This window comes from Scyliorhinus canicula, chromosome 5 (assembly GCF_902713615.1).
Source record: "Scyliorhinus canicula chromosome 5, sScyCan1.1, whole genome shotgun sequence".
NCBI classification, from domain to species: domain Eukaryota; kingdom Metazoa; phylum Chordata; class Chondrichthyes; order Carcharhiniformes; family Scyliorhinidae; genus Scyliorhinus; species Scyliorhinus canicula.
In genome coordinates, this window is record NC_052150.1 from 83,863,861 (window position 1) to 83,879,902 (window position 16,042).

The 16,042-nt window shown below is 48.8% G+C and overlaps 1 protein-coding gene across 2 annotated transcripts in view; it reads right to left on the bottom strand.

The window, feature by feature from the left end:
* Positions 1-365: 365 nt before the first annotated feature.
* LOC119965619 (zinc finger CW-type PWWP domain protein 2-like) overlaps positions 366-16,042 on the bottom strand; it is a 205,696-nt gene continuing 190,019 nt past the window's right edge. For both annotated transcript variants that reach the window (XM_038796405.1, XM_038796404.1), the window contains exon 9: positions 366-545. In XM_038796405.1, coding sequence (XP_038652333.1) covers positions 366-545 — 180 coding nt within the window. The remainder of the gene's footprint in view (positions 546-16,042) is intronic.

Genomic DNA, 16,042 nt, shown 5'->3' on the forward strand with positions numbered 1-16,042 from the left:
AAAAGTGCAAACATCACCAAAATAATTTTTTTAACAAAAGGTTGCAATGCAAAGCTTTGTCACTTCTGTTTGCCAAAATTATTTAGTATGGTGCTCCATGGTGCGATTGTTTCAGGGCCCGTCAGTGTACTGTATAAAGAAGTTGGCCTCAGGACAGAAACAAAGAGAAGGCGTAAAGGCAACATTTATTTCAAGAAGCAAAAACTTAATTAATAAACATTTTAATGTTTTTTTAAACTGTATCAAAGAAACCCACAGCTGACCTGTGTGCCCCAACACACCCAATATGGAAAATGAAGACATCAATTTAAATATAATGAACATCTTGCAATTTAATTTAAAATAAGCAAATATTAGAAATGATGTTAAAGGCATCCTTCTAGTTCAGCCATAATAACATCAATCTCTTTCAACTGATCTGTGATTTCTTCAAGGTACTTCCCAGTCTTAAATTCTATTCCATCTATTAAGATGCAATCTTCTTCGTCATCTGTGGAATCTTTTAGTTCTGTGTCTTCAGAAACCATTGCTTTCCAGTGAGGTAACTAAACACAGGAATTACACTGGTTAATAAAATCTTTATGCACTCAAATGTTTGTAATCTATAAAGTGGCTGATTCATATTTGTTTTCAATCAATTGAGACAATAAAACTCACTTTCAAGCAGATATATGTATAATCATGGTCCATAGTATGGTATCGATGCTCTGCCCAAAGACAGGCTTTTGATTCATTGTCTGCTACTCCTGCTTCATTTTGAATTATTTCCTTGCAGTTTTTTGTCAGTGGTGGTTCGCCATTGCCATCCATTCTCAGGGGCAGGGCGAGGAGACAGGTCCCAAGTATATCTCAATATCAATTAATATCATTGTATCTTCAAATCTATCGATTTCTGCCCTGAAAATACTCAATGACTGTGTTTACACAGCCCTCTGAGAATACCAAAGATTCAATGCCCTCTGAATTCTTCGAATTCACAGTCCCAAATGGCTTGCCACAAATTCTGAGACTGTGTCCCTTGGTTCTAGATGCCAGGGAAACATCCTTTCCGCGTCTATCCTGCCCAGCGCCTTAAAAAAAATAATTTATGGGATGCAGGCTTTGCTAGCTAGGCCAGCATTTATTGCCCATCCTAATTGGTGGTGAGGTGGTTTCTTGAAATGCTCCAGTCCATGTTGTATAGGCACACCCATAGTGCTGTTAGGGAGTTCCAGGATTTTGACCCAGCAAACGATTATATAGTTCCATGTCAGGATAGTGTGTGGCTTGGAGGAGAACTTCCAGGTGATTGTGTTCCCACATATTTGCTGATGTCAAGGGAGGCCACTATCATCTAACCTCTGGAATTCAGCTTTTTTATCCATGTTTGAACTCAGAGTATAATTAAGTCTGGAATCAGTTTCGGAGAACTCAAACGGAATATCCGTAAGCAAGTATTGCTGATTAAATGCCATTTAATAGCATTGTTGACGACATCTTCCATCACCTTGCCAATAATGAAGAGTAGACTCTTGGGCTAGTAATTGATAGGATTGGATTTGTCCTCTTTCTTTTGTGGACAGAAACCTTTTCACATTGGCAGGTACAGATTGGTTAAGGGTGCGGCTGATTCTAGGTGTAAAAGATACTAGTGAAGAGATCTATGAATCATTCACAATTATCTTAAGGGACTCGATGGGAAAGTACCAGTAGATAGGAAGCAAGTTAATGCGGTACCCATACACAAAACAGGTGGCACAGTGGTTAGCACCGCTCTCTCACAGCACCAGGAACCCGGGTTTGATTCCGACATCAGGTAACTGTGTGGAGTTTGCACATTCTCCTCTGCATTATTATACATATATCTGCATGGGTTTCCTCCGGGTACTCGGTTTCCTCCCACAGTCCAAAGATTTGCGGGTTAAGTGGATTGACCATGTTAAATTGCCTCTAAGTGTCCAATGGTTAGGTGTGGTTACGGGGCTAGGGCGGGGGATTGGGTCTGGGTAGGTGCTCTTTCAGAGGGTCAATTAGCCGCCTTCTACACTCTCAGGGTTCTATGATATTCTATCATTTAGGTGACAAAACAGGAATGGGCAACATCCTTCAGTCTTTCTTCAAATTTCAAGTTTCCAAGATGGCGCCGGATAGAGGCGACTTCTTGCAAGCTGTGCCCAGCATACCCTCTAATTCTATCTTTTACTTTTGTTCTATGCTTCTAAAACTTCATTCCAACTCTTTTAAACTCTCTAACAATGTTCTAATTCAATTACTTACAGATTTAGCCATCTTTTTCATATATTAAGTTGATCTTTTCTCTACACCTTGCAAGAACTGTAACATTATATTCTGCAGTCTCTCCTTCCTTCCCTATGTACGGTATGCATTGTTTTTACAGCATGCAAGAAACAATACTTTTCACTGTTTACTAATACATGTGACAATAATAAATCAAATCAAATCAATTCCATGTAAAATACTGGAATTGGTTTTCATGTATAAACTTGAGGATTATCTGTATAACCTGTTAAATAACTGTTTTAATGATTTTGAATGAGGAGGATGCATCTTGACTTAACTCCTTTGAGGAACTGACAACCCAAATTTACTATGGTAAGCCTTACATTATCAGGTCTTGGTGATTAAATTCAGTGGTGAAGCACTCTGGTGTTAAAAAAGCTTAAGTCCTCAAAGTGTCGCTGGATGCTTTCTGCATGGCCCACATGGCATTAATGGACTGGAGTGGTGAACACTGGTGGGTCCCCTGTTTGTGCCTGAAGACATTGAAAATGCGACGTAATGATGTCACTGATGTGAATATGGTGTTGCAAGGCCAGGACACCAAAACTGGTCCATGCATATGAAAGCAGAAACTTTCTTACCAACTCCTGAAGCAAAGAGCATTAGCAAGCAAGATAGACCCTGTTTTAGGACTACTTAAAGTGCCACTCAACAATCGCTGTAAAGTTGTTTGTATTTGTGCTGAAGCTTTGTGGAAACACTATACTGAGTTGCTGGAGTAATTTAGAGGATCTTGCTGACCACATGAAGGAAGAAAATCATATTGCCCTGCATAGCTATGGGGGCAAAAGTTGCGGTGTCACTTACTCTGCAACATGAGCAGGGCATGCAGAAGAGGGAGCTCTGGGAGGAGAAATACTCTCCTTAGAAGGCCCTACCCACAAAGTGTCATCCAGAGCATCACTTCTACTTAGTGATGTGCCAGGAGCTGCTTCAGGAGGCTACATCTCGTAACTCCTCTTCTTCCTGAAGAGGAACCACCAGGATGATAGGGCAGGAAGATTAACCAGGATAACAAGCTTCCTGATGATGCTGGGTGGCATCAACAGCTCTGTGGGGCCTTGTCAACAGGAACTAATGTTTCGACTACAAGGGCTACTAGTCTTTAAATGTGCAGTCGGTGCTACCACAGCAAGAGGTTCATCCGGGTGAATACCTGCTATCATGGCAGCACCCACAATGTCCTTACCCTGTATCTGTATGCAATACCGACTATCTTCATGGAGCTAACAAAAAGCTATTGAGCAAACAAACAAAGTGCGTAAATAGTCCAACTCAGTATGTAAATAGTCCAACTCGGGAAGGGGCCATACTGGACCTGGTATTGGGGAATGATCCAGGCCAGGTGGTTGACATTTCAGTCGGCGATTACTTTGGGAACAGCGATCACAATTCCATAAGTTTTAGAATACTCATGGACAAAGACGAGAGTGGGAAGAGTGCTAAATTGGGGAAAGGCCAACTATAACAAGATTCGGCAGGAGCTCGGGAATGTGGATTGGGAGCAGTTGTTTAAGGGTAAATCCACATTTGAAATGTGGGAGTCTTTTAAGGAAAGGTTGATTAGAGTGCAGGACAGACATGTTCCTGTGAAAATGAGAGATAGAAATGGAAAGATTAGGGAACCATGGATGATGGGTGGAATTGTGAGACTAGCTAAGATGAAAAAGGAAGCATACATAAGATCGAGGCGACTCAAAACTGATGAAGCTTTGGAGGAATATCGGGAAAGTAGGACAAAGCTCAAACGCGCAATAAAGAGGGTTAAAAGGGGGTCATGAAATATCTTTGGCTAACACGGTAAAGGAAAATCCCAAAGTCTTTTTTTTGGTAAATAATGTTTATTGGAATTTTTGAAAAATAGATATCAACAGAACAATAATAGCAATAACAATAATAAACACCCCCCGGCACCTGTAACAACGCATATAACAAATCCCCCCAAGCCCAATAAACAACAAAATAAATTAACAATAAACAAATTAACTTAAACACTATCCCCCTAAACCCCCCCCCCCCCCCCCCCCCACCCTTTCCCCCCCTCCCGGGTTGTTGCTGCTGCTGACCTAGTTCCTTATCATTGAGCCAGAAAGTCGAGGAAAGGCTGCCACCTCCTAAAGAGCCCTTGTACCGACCACCTCAGGGCGAATTTGACCCTCTCCAGCTTAATGAATCCCGCCATGTCATTAATCCAGGTCTCCACGCTCAGAGGTTTTGCATCTTTCCACTGCAGCAAGATCCTCCGCCAGGCTACTAGGGACGCAAAGGCCAAAACAGCGGCCTCTTTCGCCTCCTGCACTCCTGGCTCCACCCCAACCCCAAATATCGCGAGTCCCCAGCCTGGCTTGACCCTGGATCCTACCACCCTCGACACCGTCCTCGCCACCCCCTTCCAGAACTCCTCCAGTGCCGGGCATGCCCAGAACATATGGGCATGGTTCGCTGGGCTCCCCGAACACCTGACACACCTGTCTTCGCCCCCAAAGAACCTACTCATCCTAGACCCGGACATGTGGGCCCGGTGCAGCACCTTAAACTGGATGAGGCCAAGCCTCGCACATGAAGAGGAGGAGTTCACCCTCTCCAGGGCGTCCGCCCATGTCCCGTCCTCAATCTGCTCCCCCAGCTCTACCTCCCACTTAGCCTTCAGCTCCTCTACCGACGCCTCCTCCACCTCCTGCATCACCTGGTAGATGTCAGACACCTTCCCATCCCCGACCCACACCCCCGAAAGTACCCTATCCCTTACCCCCTGCGGGGACAGCGAAGGGAACCCCTCCACCTGCCGCCTAGCAAACGCCTTGACCTGAAGGTACCTGAACATATTCCCCAGGGGGAGCTCAAACTTCTCCTCCAATTCACCAAGGCTCGCAAACCTCCCGTCAATGAACAGGTCTCCCAACTTCCTAATGCCTGCCCTGTGCCACCCCAAGAACCCACCATCCATGTTCCCTGGGACAAACCGGTGGTTCCCCCGCAGTGGGGCCTCCACCGAGCCCCACACTTCCCCCCTCCAGTGTCGCCTCCACTGCCCCCAAATTTTGAGGGTAGCCGCCACCACTGGGCTCGTAGTGTACCTCGTTGGAGGGAGCGGCAGCGGCGCCGTTACCAGTGCCTTCAGGCTCGTGCCTCCACAGAACGCCATCTCCATCCGTTTCCATGCTGTCCCCTCCCCATCCATTACCCACTTACGTACCATCGAGACGTTAGCCGCCCAATAGTAGCCAGAGAGGTTGGGCAGCGCCAGCTCCCCTCTATCCCTGCCCCGCTCCAAAAAGACCCTCCTTACCCTCGGAGTCCCGTGCGCCCAAACAAATCCCAGAATGCTGCTGGTCACCCTCCTAAAAAAGGCCCTTGGAATAAAAATGGAGAGGCACTGAAACAAAAACAAAAACCTCGGGAGCACCGTCTTTTTAACGGACTGTACTCTACCCGCCACGACAATGGCAGCATGTCCCACTGTTTAAATTAAATTCCTCCTCCATCTGCTCCACCAACCTAGTAAAATTGAGCTTGTGCAGAGTCCCCCAGCTCCTAGCCACCTGAACCCCCAGGTACCTAAAACTCCTCACTGCCCTCTTTAGCGGGAGCCTACCAATCCCCTCCTCCTGATCTCCCGGGTGTACAATAAACAGCTCACTCTTGCCCAGGTTCAATTTATAGCCCGAGAAACTCCCGAACTCAGCAAGAATCTCCATCACCTCTGGCATTCCCCCCACCGGGTCTGCTACATACAGCAGCAAGTCGTCCGCATACAGCGACACTCGGTGCTCCTCCCCACCTCGCACCAAACCCCTCCACCTCCCCGACTCCCTGAGAGCCATGGCAAGAGGCTCAATTGCCAACGCAAAAAGCAAGGGGGACAGGGGGCACCCCTGCCTCGTCCCACGGTGGAGCCTGAAGTACTCGGACCTTCTCCCATTTGTCGCTACACTCGCCAGCGGGGCCTCGTACAGCAACCTCACCCATTTAATAAACCCCACCCCAAATCCGAACCTCTCCAACACCTCCCACAAGTACCCCCACTCAACCCTGTCAAAGGCCTTCTCCGCATCCAATGCCACCACAATCTCCGCCTCTCCTTCTGCTGCCGGCATCATTATCACATTTAGCAGCCTTCGCACGTTAGTGTTCAGCTGCTTCCCCTTCACAAAACCCGTCTGATCTTCATGTACCACCCCCGACACCCAGTCCTCTATTCTAGTGGCCAAGATCTTCGCCAGCAACTTGGCGTCCACATTCAGCAGTAAAATTGGCCTGTATGATCCGCACTGCAAGGGGTCCTTATCACGCTTCAGGATCAGGGAAATCAGCGCCCGAGACATCGTCGGGGGCAAAACACCCCCCTCCCATGCCTCGTTGAAGGTCCTAACCAACAGGGGGCCCAGCAGGTCCGCGTATTTCTTATAGAATTCAACCGGGAACCCATCCGGTCCCGGCGCCTTCCCCGACTGCATGTGGCCAATCCCACTGACCAGCTCCTCCAACTCGATCGGCGCCCCCAGTCCCTCCACCTGCTCCTCCTGCACTCTTGGAAATCGCAGCTTGTCCAAAAAGCTCTCCATTCCCCCTCCCACCGCCGGCGGCTCCGACCGGTACAGTTCCCTGTAAAAGTCCCGAAAGACCTCATTGACCTCTGTCCCCTGCCGCACCACATTCCCACCCCTATCCTTCACTCCACCAATGTCCCTAGCCACGTCCCGCTTACGAAGCTGATGCGCCAGCATCCTGCTCGTCTTCTCTCCATACTCATAGACCGCTCCCTGCGCCTTCCTCCACTGTGTCTCCGCCTTTCTGGTGGTCAATAAATCAAACTTGGCCTGCAAGCTATGCCGCTCCCCCAGCAATCCCTCCTCCGGGGCCTCCGCGTACCTCCTATCTACACTCAACACCTCCCCCACCAGTCTCTCCCTCCTCTCCCTATGGGCTCGGATGGAGATCAGCTCCCCCCTAATCACTGCCTTCAGAGCCTCCCACACCATCCCCACCCGGACCTCCCCAGTATCATTGACCTCGAGGTATCTCTCGATACATCCCCGAACCCTCCTACACACCTCCTCATCAGCCAACAACCCTATGTCCAGACGCCAAAGCGGGCACTGATCCCGCACCTCCCCCATCTCCAGATCCATCCATTGCGGAGCATGGTCCGAAATCGCAATAGCCGGATACTCGGCCTCCTCCACCCTTGGGACCAGTCCCCTACTCAGAACAAAGAAATCAATGCGGGAATAAACCCTGTGCACATGGGAGAAAAAAGTGTACTCCCGAGCCCTCGGCCTCCCGAACTTCCAGGGATCCACTCCTCCCATCTGGTCCATAAACCCCCTCAACACCTTGGCCGCTGCCGGCCTCCTGCCTGTCCTTGAACTAGAACGATCCAGTAGGGGATCCAGCACCGTATTGAAGTCCCCCCGCCATGATCAAGCCCCCCACCTCCAGGCCAGGAATGCGGCCCAACATACGCCTCATCAAACCAGCATCATCCCAATTTGGGGCGTACACATTTACCAACACCACCCTCTCCCCCTGCAGCTTACCGCTCACCATCACATATCTGCCGCCACTATCAGTCACAACCTCAGATTCCTCAAACGCCACCCTCTTCCCCACCAGGATCGCCACCTGGATCGAGTCAAGCCCTGAATGGAAAACCTGCCCCACCCACCCCTTCCTCAGACAGACCTGGTCCGCCACCTTCAGGTGGGTCTCCTGGAGCATGGCCACGTTCGCCTTCAGCCCCTTCAGATGCGAAAACACCCGGGCCCGCTTAACTGGCCCATTCAACCCCCTCACGTTCCACGTAATCAGCCGGATCAGGGGGCACCCCGCCCCCCTCGACTAGCCATAGCCCATCGACTGCTCGCCCCGGCCAGCACCTATTCGGCCCGTTTCCCACGGCGATAGAACCTCACCCCGACCCGCCCGACCCGCACCAACTCCTCCCTGGCCAATCCAGCAGCAACCCAGTATCCCCCCCCCAGGCTAGGACCCCTCCTAGCCGCGACGCTCCCTCCACAGTACTCCCGTGAGCCAGCTGACTTCTGCTGACCCCGGCAGCTCCCGCCCTAACTCCGACCCCTCCTGGTATGAGGTCCCCCCTCCTCCCCTGCATCAGCTCCTTGGCACCGCTTCAGTGCGGGAAAACGGATCTGATAACCACGCCCCTCACCACCAGCTCCACCCCCCTCGTCCCGCAGCGCGGGAAACCAGAGAAAAGCCCGCGCTTTCACACTGCCCCACCCCACCCCCCCCCAACACAGCTCCCAAACAGCAGTCCCAACCCATCCACCATCTCCGTACAAACAAAAACAGATCAACCACAAACCTCAATACCCCACTTAAAACACAAAACCATAACCAACATCATCCGAAAGCGAGAGAAAAAACAGAAACAAACAGAATAACCAGCAACAGCATAAATAGTGATACAGAAATAGAAAAACTCCCACAGCCCCCAATCTCTAGTTCGAGTCCAATTTTTCAGCCTGCACAAAGGCCCATGCTTCCTCCGGGGACTCAAAGTAGTAATGCCGGTCCTTGTAGGTGACCCACAGGCGCGCAGGCGGCAACATGCTGAACTTCACCTGCTTTCCGTAGAGCACCGCCTTCGTCCGGTTAAACTCGGTTCGCCGCTTGGCCACCTCCGCACTCCAGTCCTGGTAGATACGCACTACCGAATTCTCCCACTTACTACTCCTCACCTTCATGGCCCATCGCAGAACACACTCCCGGTCACAGAACCGATGGAACCGCACCAGCACCGCCTGCGGGGGTTCATTCGCCTTAGGCCGCCTGGCCAGTGCTCTGTGGGCCCCCTCCAGCTCCAGGGGCAGATGGAAGGATCCTGCCCCCACCAGCGAGTTCAGCATCACGGCCACATAGGCAGGCAGGTCCGACCCCTCCAGACCCTCCTCGAGGCCCAGGATCCGCAGGTTCTTCCTCCGTGGCCGAAACTCCATCTCCTCGAACCGATCTTGCCACTTTTTATGAAGCACCTTGTGTATCTCCACCTTCCCCACGAGGCTGAAACCTCATCCTCGCGCTCAGAGGCCTGCTGCTGCAAATCAAGTATCGCTGCACCCTGGGTTGTCTGGGTCTCCAGCAGCTTACTGGTCGTTACCTTCAGGGATTCCAACAACTCCCCTTTCAGCTCCGTAAAATAGCGCAGAAGGGCCGCCTGCTGCTCCTCCGCCCACTGCCTCCACTCCTCAGGGGCTCCACCGGCTGCCATTTTGTCCACCTTCCCCCGCTTTTGCAGGGGAGCTGCTGCCGTTTTTCTCCTCGCCCCACTCCGAGTCCGCACCATAAATCCCGGGGGGTTTTTTTGCTCCAGACCCCTTTATCCACCGGGAATCGTCGAATCAGTGCCGTTTGGGCCCTTAAAAGAGCCCACAAGTCCTATTAAAGCGGGAGCTGCCGAACGTGCGGCTTAGCTCCGCATAGCCGCAACCGGAAGTCCAATCCCAAAGCCTTTTATTCGTATATAAGGAGCAAGAGGGTAACTAGAGAAAGGATTGGCCCACTCAAAGACAAAAGAGGGAATTTATGCGTGGAGTCAGAAGACATGAGTGAGCTTCTTAATGAGTACTTTGCATCGGTATTCACCAAGGAGAGGGACATGATGGATGTTGAGGCTAGAGATGGATGTTTAAATACTCTAGGTCATGTTGGCATAAGGAAGGGGGAGGTATTGGATATTCTAAAAGGCATTAAGGTGGACAAGTCCCCAGGACCGGATGGGATCTATCCCAAGTTACTGAGGGAAGTGAGGGACGAAATAGCTGGGGCCTTAACAGATATCTTTGCAGCATCCTTGAGCACGGGTGAGGTCCCGGAGGACTGGAAAACTGCTAATAAGACCATAAGACCATAAGACATAGGAGTGGAAGTAAGGCCATTTGGCCCATCAAGTCCACTCCGCCATTCAATCATGGCTGATGGGCATTTCAACTCCACCTACCAGCATTCTCCCCGTAGCCCTTAATTCCTCGCGACATCAAGAATTTATCTATCTCTGCCTTGAAGCCATTTAGCGTCCCGGCCTCCACTGCACTCCGCGGCAATGAATTCCACAGGCCCACCACTCTCTGGCTGAAGAAATGTCTCCACATTTCTGTTCTGAATTTACCCCCTCTAATTCTAAGGCTGTGCCCACGGGTCCTCGTCTCCTCGCCTAACGGAAACAGTTTATTTGCGTCCACCCTTTCTAAGCCATGTATTATCTTGTAAGTTTCTATTAGATCTCCCCTTAACCTTCTAAACTCCAATGAATACAATCCCAGGATCCTCAGCCGTTCATCATATGTTAGACCCGCCATTCCAGGGATCATCCGTGTGAATCTCCGCTGGACACGCTCCAGTGCCAGTATGTCCTTCCTGAGATGTGGGGCCCAAAACTGGACACAGTACTCCAAATGGGGCCTAACCAGAGCCTTATAAAGGCTCAGTAGCACATCGCTGCTTTTATATTCCAACCCTCTTGAGATAAATGACAACATTGCATTCGCTTTCTTAATCACAGATTCAACCTGCATGTTTACCTTTAGGGAATCCTCGACTAGCACTCCCAGATCCCTTTGTACTTTGGCATTATGAATTTTCTCACCGTTTAGAAAGTAGTCTATGCTTGGATTCTTTTTTCCAAAGTGCAAGACCTCACATTTTCTCACGTTGAATTGCATCAGCCATTTCCTACACCACTCTCCCAAACTGTCTAGATCCTTCTGCAGCCTCCCCACTTCCTCAGCACTACCTGCCTGACCACCTACTCAATACTGTTGTCCCTTTGTTTAAGAAGGGTAGCAGGGATAATCCAGGGAATTATAGACCTGTGAGCTTGACTGTTGGAGAAGATACTGAGGGATAAGATCTATTCACATTTGGAAGAAAATAAACTTATCAGTGACAGGCAGCATGGTTTTGTGCAGGGAAGGTCATGTCTTACAAACGTAATAGAATTATTTGAGGAAGTGACAAAGTTAATTGATGAGGGATGGGCTGTAGATGTCATATACATGGACTTCAGTAAAGCATTTGATAAAGTTTCCCATGGCAGGTTGATGGAAAAAGTGAAGTCGTATGAGGTTCAGGGTGTACTAGCTAGATGGATAAAGAACTGGCTGGGCAACGGGAGACAGAGAGTAGTGGTGGAAGGGAGTGTCTCAAAATGGAGAAAGGTGACTAGTGGTGTTCCACAGGGATCCGTGCTCGGACCACTGTTGTTTGTGATACACATAAATGATCTGGACGAAGGTATTAGTGGTCTGATGAACAAGTTTGCAGATGATACTAAGATTGGTGGAGTTACAGATAGCGAGGCAGACTGTCAGAGAATACAGCAAAATATAGATAGATTGGAGAGTTGGGCAGAGAAATGGCAGATGGAGTTCAATCCAGGCAAACGCGAGGTGATGCATTTTGAAAGATCTAACTATACGGTCAATGGAAGAGTCCTGGGGAAAATTGATGTACAGAGAGATCTGGGAGTTCAGGTCCATTGCACCCTGAAGGTGGCAACGCAGGTCGATAGAGTGATCAAGAAGGCATACAGCATGCTTGCCTTCATCGGACGGGGTATTGAGTATAAGAGTCGGCAGGTCATGTTACAGTTGTATCGGACTTTGGTTAGGCCACATTTGGAATACTGCGTGCAGTTCTGGTCGCCACATTACCAGAAGAATGTGGATGCTTTAGAGAGGGTGCAGAGGAGGTTCACCAGGATGTTGCATGGTATGGAGGGTGCTAGCTATGAAGAAAGGTTGAGTAGATTAGGATTGTTTTCATTGGAAAGACAGAGGTTGAAGGAAGACCTGATTGAGGTCTACAAAATTATGAGAGGTATGGACAGGGTGGATAGCAACAAGCTTTTTCCAAGAGCAGGGGTGTCAATTACAAGGGGTCACGATTTCAAGGTGAGAGGGGGAAAGTTTAAGGGAGATGTGCGTGGAAAGTTTTTTACGCAGAGGGTGGTGGGTGCCTGGAATGCTTTGTCAGTGGAGGTGGTAGAGGCGGGCATGATAGCATCATTTAAGATGCATCTGGACAGATATATGAACGGGTGGGGAACAGAGAGAGGTGTACCTTGGAAAATAGACAACAGGTTTAGATAAAGGATCTGGATCGGCGCAGGCTGGGAGGGCCGAAGGGCCTGTTCCTGTGCTGTAATTTTCTTTGTTCTTTGTTCAAACCTTTGGTCTCTTGAAGCAAAAGTTTTGTTTATTTGATCGCCCAAGGAGATCTCTGCAGTTTATGCATGAAAGAATCTTCATGTATGTGGTGGTGTGTTCTTGCAATTATGGGGGCCCATCTGCTACCTCATAGGATCTGGAGGTCACCGGTGGAGGAGGACAACCACATCCACATGTGCAACTGGAAGGAGAGAGAGCCCGCAGTGTGACTCTTCATTTCAGTTGAAATTAACTTCCCCATCTCAACATAGATTTGCCGTTTTGGAACAGTGCATCCATATCAGACTCCCCACCGCAAAAACCCCTTGACGTACAGCACTCAACAAAGGCCAACAGCAAGTTACCTTCACTCGAGAACACTATGCATCAACACATCACTATAATAAATAAAAACAGGATCAATCATCCTCGTGTATCCCTTTACTTCCTGTCTCGTTAGTGGCTTGGCCTATTATGCTACTTCAATAGGTGCAACATGACTGGAAGAAGGCTGCTGGTTACAGATGGCCTTGCTAGATGCCCTTGGGCAGTGTGGAGCTTGAAGGCCTTCCTCTCCCCCCCCCCCCCCCCCCCCCCCCAGCATCTGGTTTTGGATTGCAGGGCGGCAGCAATCTTAGCTGGCTGTCTGAACGGCAAAAGCATGGATATTGATGGAATGTCAATGGTGGGAACAGGAATGCCGTCACCTTGGGAGAAAATAGCAGGTTCATGCTCCAGGGCCCCATAGATCAACACCTCAACGATCCTAGGAAGCTGGTTTTGAAGAAATTGCTGGACTGTCAGAAAAGCCTGAGTGCTCCTTTGAGCATTGCAATCACAGTGGCAGAAATCTGAGCTGCATTGCAGCAAGCATGGATCTCGTGATCTCCGTCTGAGGTGAGTGGCTTCCATCTTTGCTGCATTGGAAGCCGAGACAGTGACCAATCCTAATTCACTGTTCAATTAACCACACCCCAGCAATTGCCCACGAACAATATTTTTGTAAGGGGCATAAAGAGTCCACAACCGATTGGTTAAATACCAAAACTTACTTTATTTTACAATAACTATTATATACAGCTCCAGTAGTTTCCTACTGGATCTTCTCTAGTTGGTGCCTTACTGACCAACTTTATTTATACAAAGCGAACATCATTAAAGGTCCCCCCAGCCCCTTATCGTGGGAGCTTGTATTCTGCAAGATCCACGGGGTAGTTAATCATCCCTACCCTGTAAGACCCGTGTGAGTCAAAACAAACCTCTATCAGGAAAGACTCGACCATATAATTTATATGCTTTCCCTCACCCTCCCACATTTAGCACTATCACAAGTCTCACACTTCCAGCTTGTGCAAACTGACAGTTATTTATCCATGACAGCCATATCATCCAAACATATTTCAGGACACTTCCTTCTTTCGTGTTGGGGCATAACAAGAAGCAGAAGGAAATAAATGGAGGGAGACAATTTCAATGGTATAATTCTAATGGAGGAGACAGTGTTAGAGACCATGGAATGGGATATCACTGAAAACAATTGATGTTGAGGGTGTTAGCATACTAGTCCTCCTCTCATCTCACTTCTCCCTTATCCCTCAATCTATTTTTAATGAAATGCAGCAGGGGACGGACATAAGCATAATCTTCTTAATTTCTCCTCACCTCAACCTTTATTGTAGCTACACAAGAACTGGAGTCTGGTCGGCCAGTGGAATAACAGGAAGAAGATAGAGACAATGTCGCTCCATATTACAGGTACAGCTCAGATATGAGATTGCATGTTTCTAAGAGAGTAGGATTGAGGAGGAATCTGTTTGTACTTTGACATCAAGCAGCTGCACAGGAATCAGAACAGATGCCAGCTCGATTGAGGGTGAGGTCCCACACTACTTCGATTGCAGAAGTTTCACATGATGATTTTGATGGGCCAAGCTGCAGCTGAAGGCTTTTGGGTTTATCAGCAGCAAGACGAAAAATCCCGTTCTAACCTGTAAGTAGTTCATTGTAATGTGTGATTGAGATACACAAACTGCAAAAAGATTATAAAACAAGGATTCATCATTCCACCGGCATCAGATCTTTATAAATAATGGAAGAACATAACTCAGAGAAGCAAACTATTTACAATGAACATTCATGACTGAAGTCCCAGGTCCATCAGGATACTGTCAAGAACTTTGACTTCTGATCTCCAATCAGCCGGATAGCGGGGTTCAGTTGGTCGAGCTTCGACTGCTAATTCCCAATGATCCAGATTACTTTGACTCCCAGACATGAAGGAGATCTTCCCCTTCTCATTGGCATCTTGAACTCAGGGGTGCTGTCCAGGTGGTCGCCTAGGTTTCCAGCAGCTGTTTGTTTATTTCACCTCTTGGTTCTCTAACCACTGTTAATGGCTTTGGTCTGCCCTACTTTGGCCTTAGTTCCTCATGACTACTACTCTTCAGTCTCGAGTATCAGCTCCTGCTCTTCCTCTCTCTTCATGAGGCTCCAGTCTCCTGGCTCTGCTCCTTCTTCAGCCTGCACTGGCTAGGGTTCCCCCCTAGACAGCCAAGTACTTGCTTCTTGTCCCGGATAACATATTTCCAGGCTGGTGACATCTGCTGGTGAGGACTTGGTGCCCCGAAGGGAATACCCTGGAGTGGGCAGGGCTGGAATCCAGACCCGTTCCGAAGTCAGAACACGAAGGTCCCTCTCATCTCCCCCGCTACATACTTCCCTGCTCGAGAGTTGTCAGTCCAGCAACTATACATGTCACACATTGTTTACTAAACAATTGTATGATCAGCGGGTTTGATTGAGCCATGATGGCTAGCACATTGGTGGCAGTATTTCCTTTGTGCATCACCGATCAGGGCAAATGGCAAAGGTTTGGATGATATCGAGCATTTGCTTGACCTTCTCAGATCCTCTTCCATACTTGTGCTTCCAATGGGATACTGTTTTGTAACTGATCAATGACTCAGGGGTCTAGGTCCGTCTTATCTCCAGGGATCATATGATTGATGGTACTTATCGTTTCAGTTGCTGCCTCATGGCAGGTTGTCTCCGCGTTCCATGCCAAGCAGGCTTCCTTGCACTGGATACACCCCCTGGGTTTGCAATACAGAGGTCACTCCAGGAGTCTTTGTTGCTATTTAATTCCCCTATGCTTGAGTCACTGCCCGCCAACATTTCAGGTTCAGTGATGCCGTTTAGTAACTTGCGTGCCTCCACATCACCGCCAGCTTTTGGCCTTGAGCAACTCCCCTCTGTGAACCATTTTCTGCGGTTGCCTTCCCACTACCAGTTCAACAATAGAGGTGTGGCCACAAGTGTCGAGCTACTGGATAACCCTTTACTGTCAGGATCAGAGATATCCTCGATCATGTTCCGAATCCTGATATTCCTGTTCCGGAAGAAAACACGGTCATCAATTGGAAGAGCCACTTGTCAGCTTTGTGACCATGTAGTGTTTTTCTTTGCAGAACTTCTTTCTCATTCCTCTTGGATCACATCTCAGTGATGCTCAGGTATCCACTCATCAACTTGGCCATCTCCATCTCAATGTATGGTGAGCCCCAAGGAGATGATCCATGGGAAGGACTGTGTCT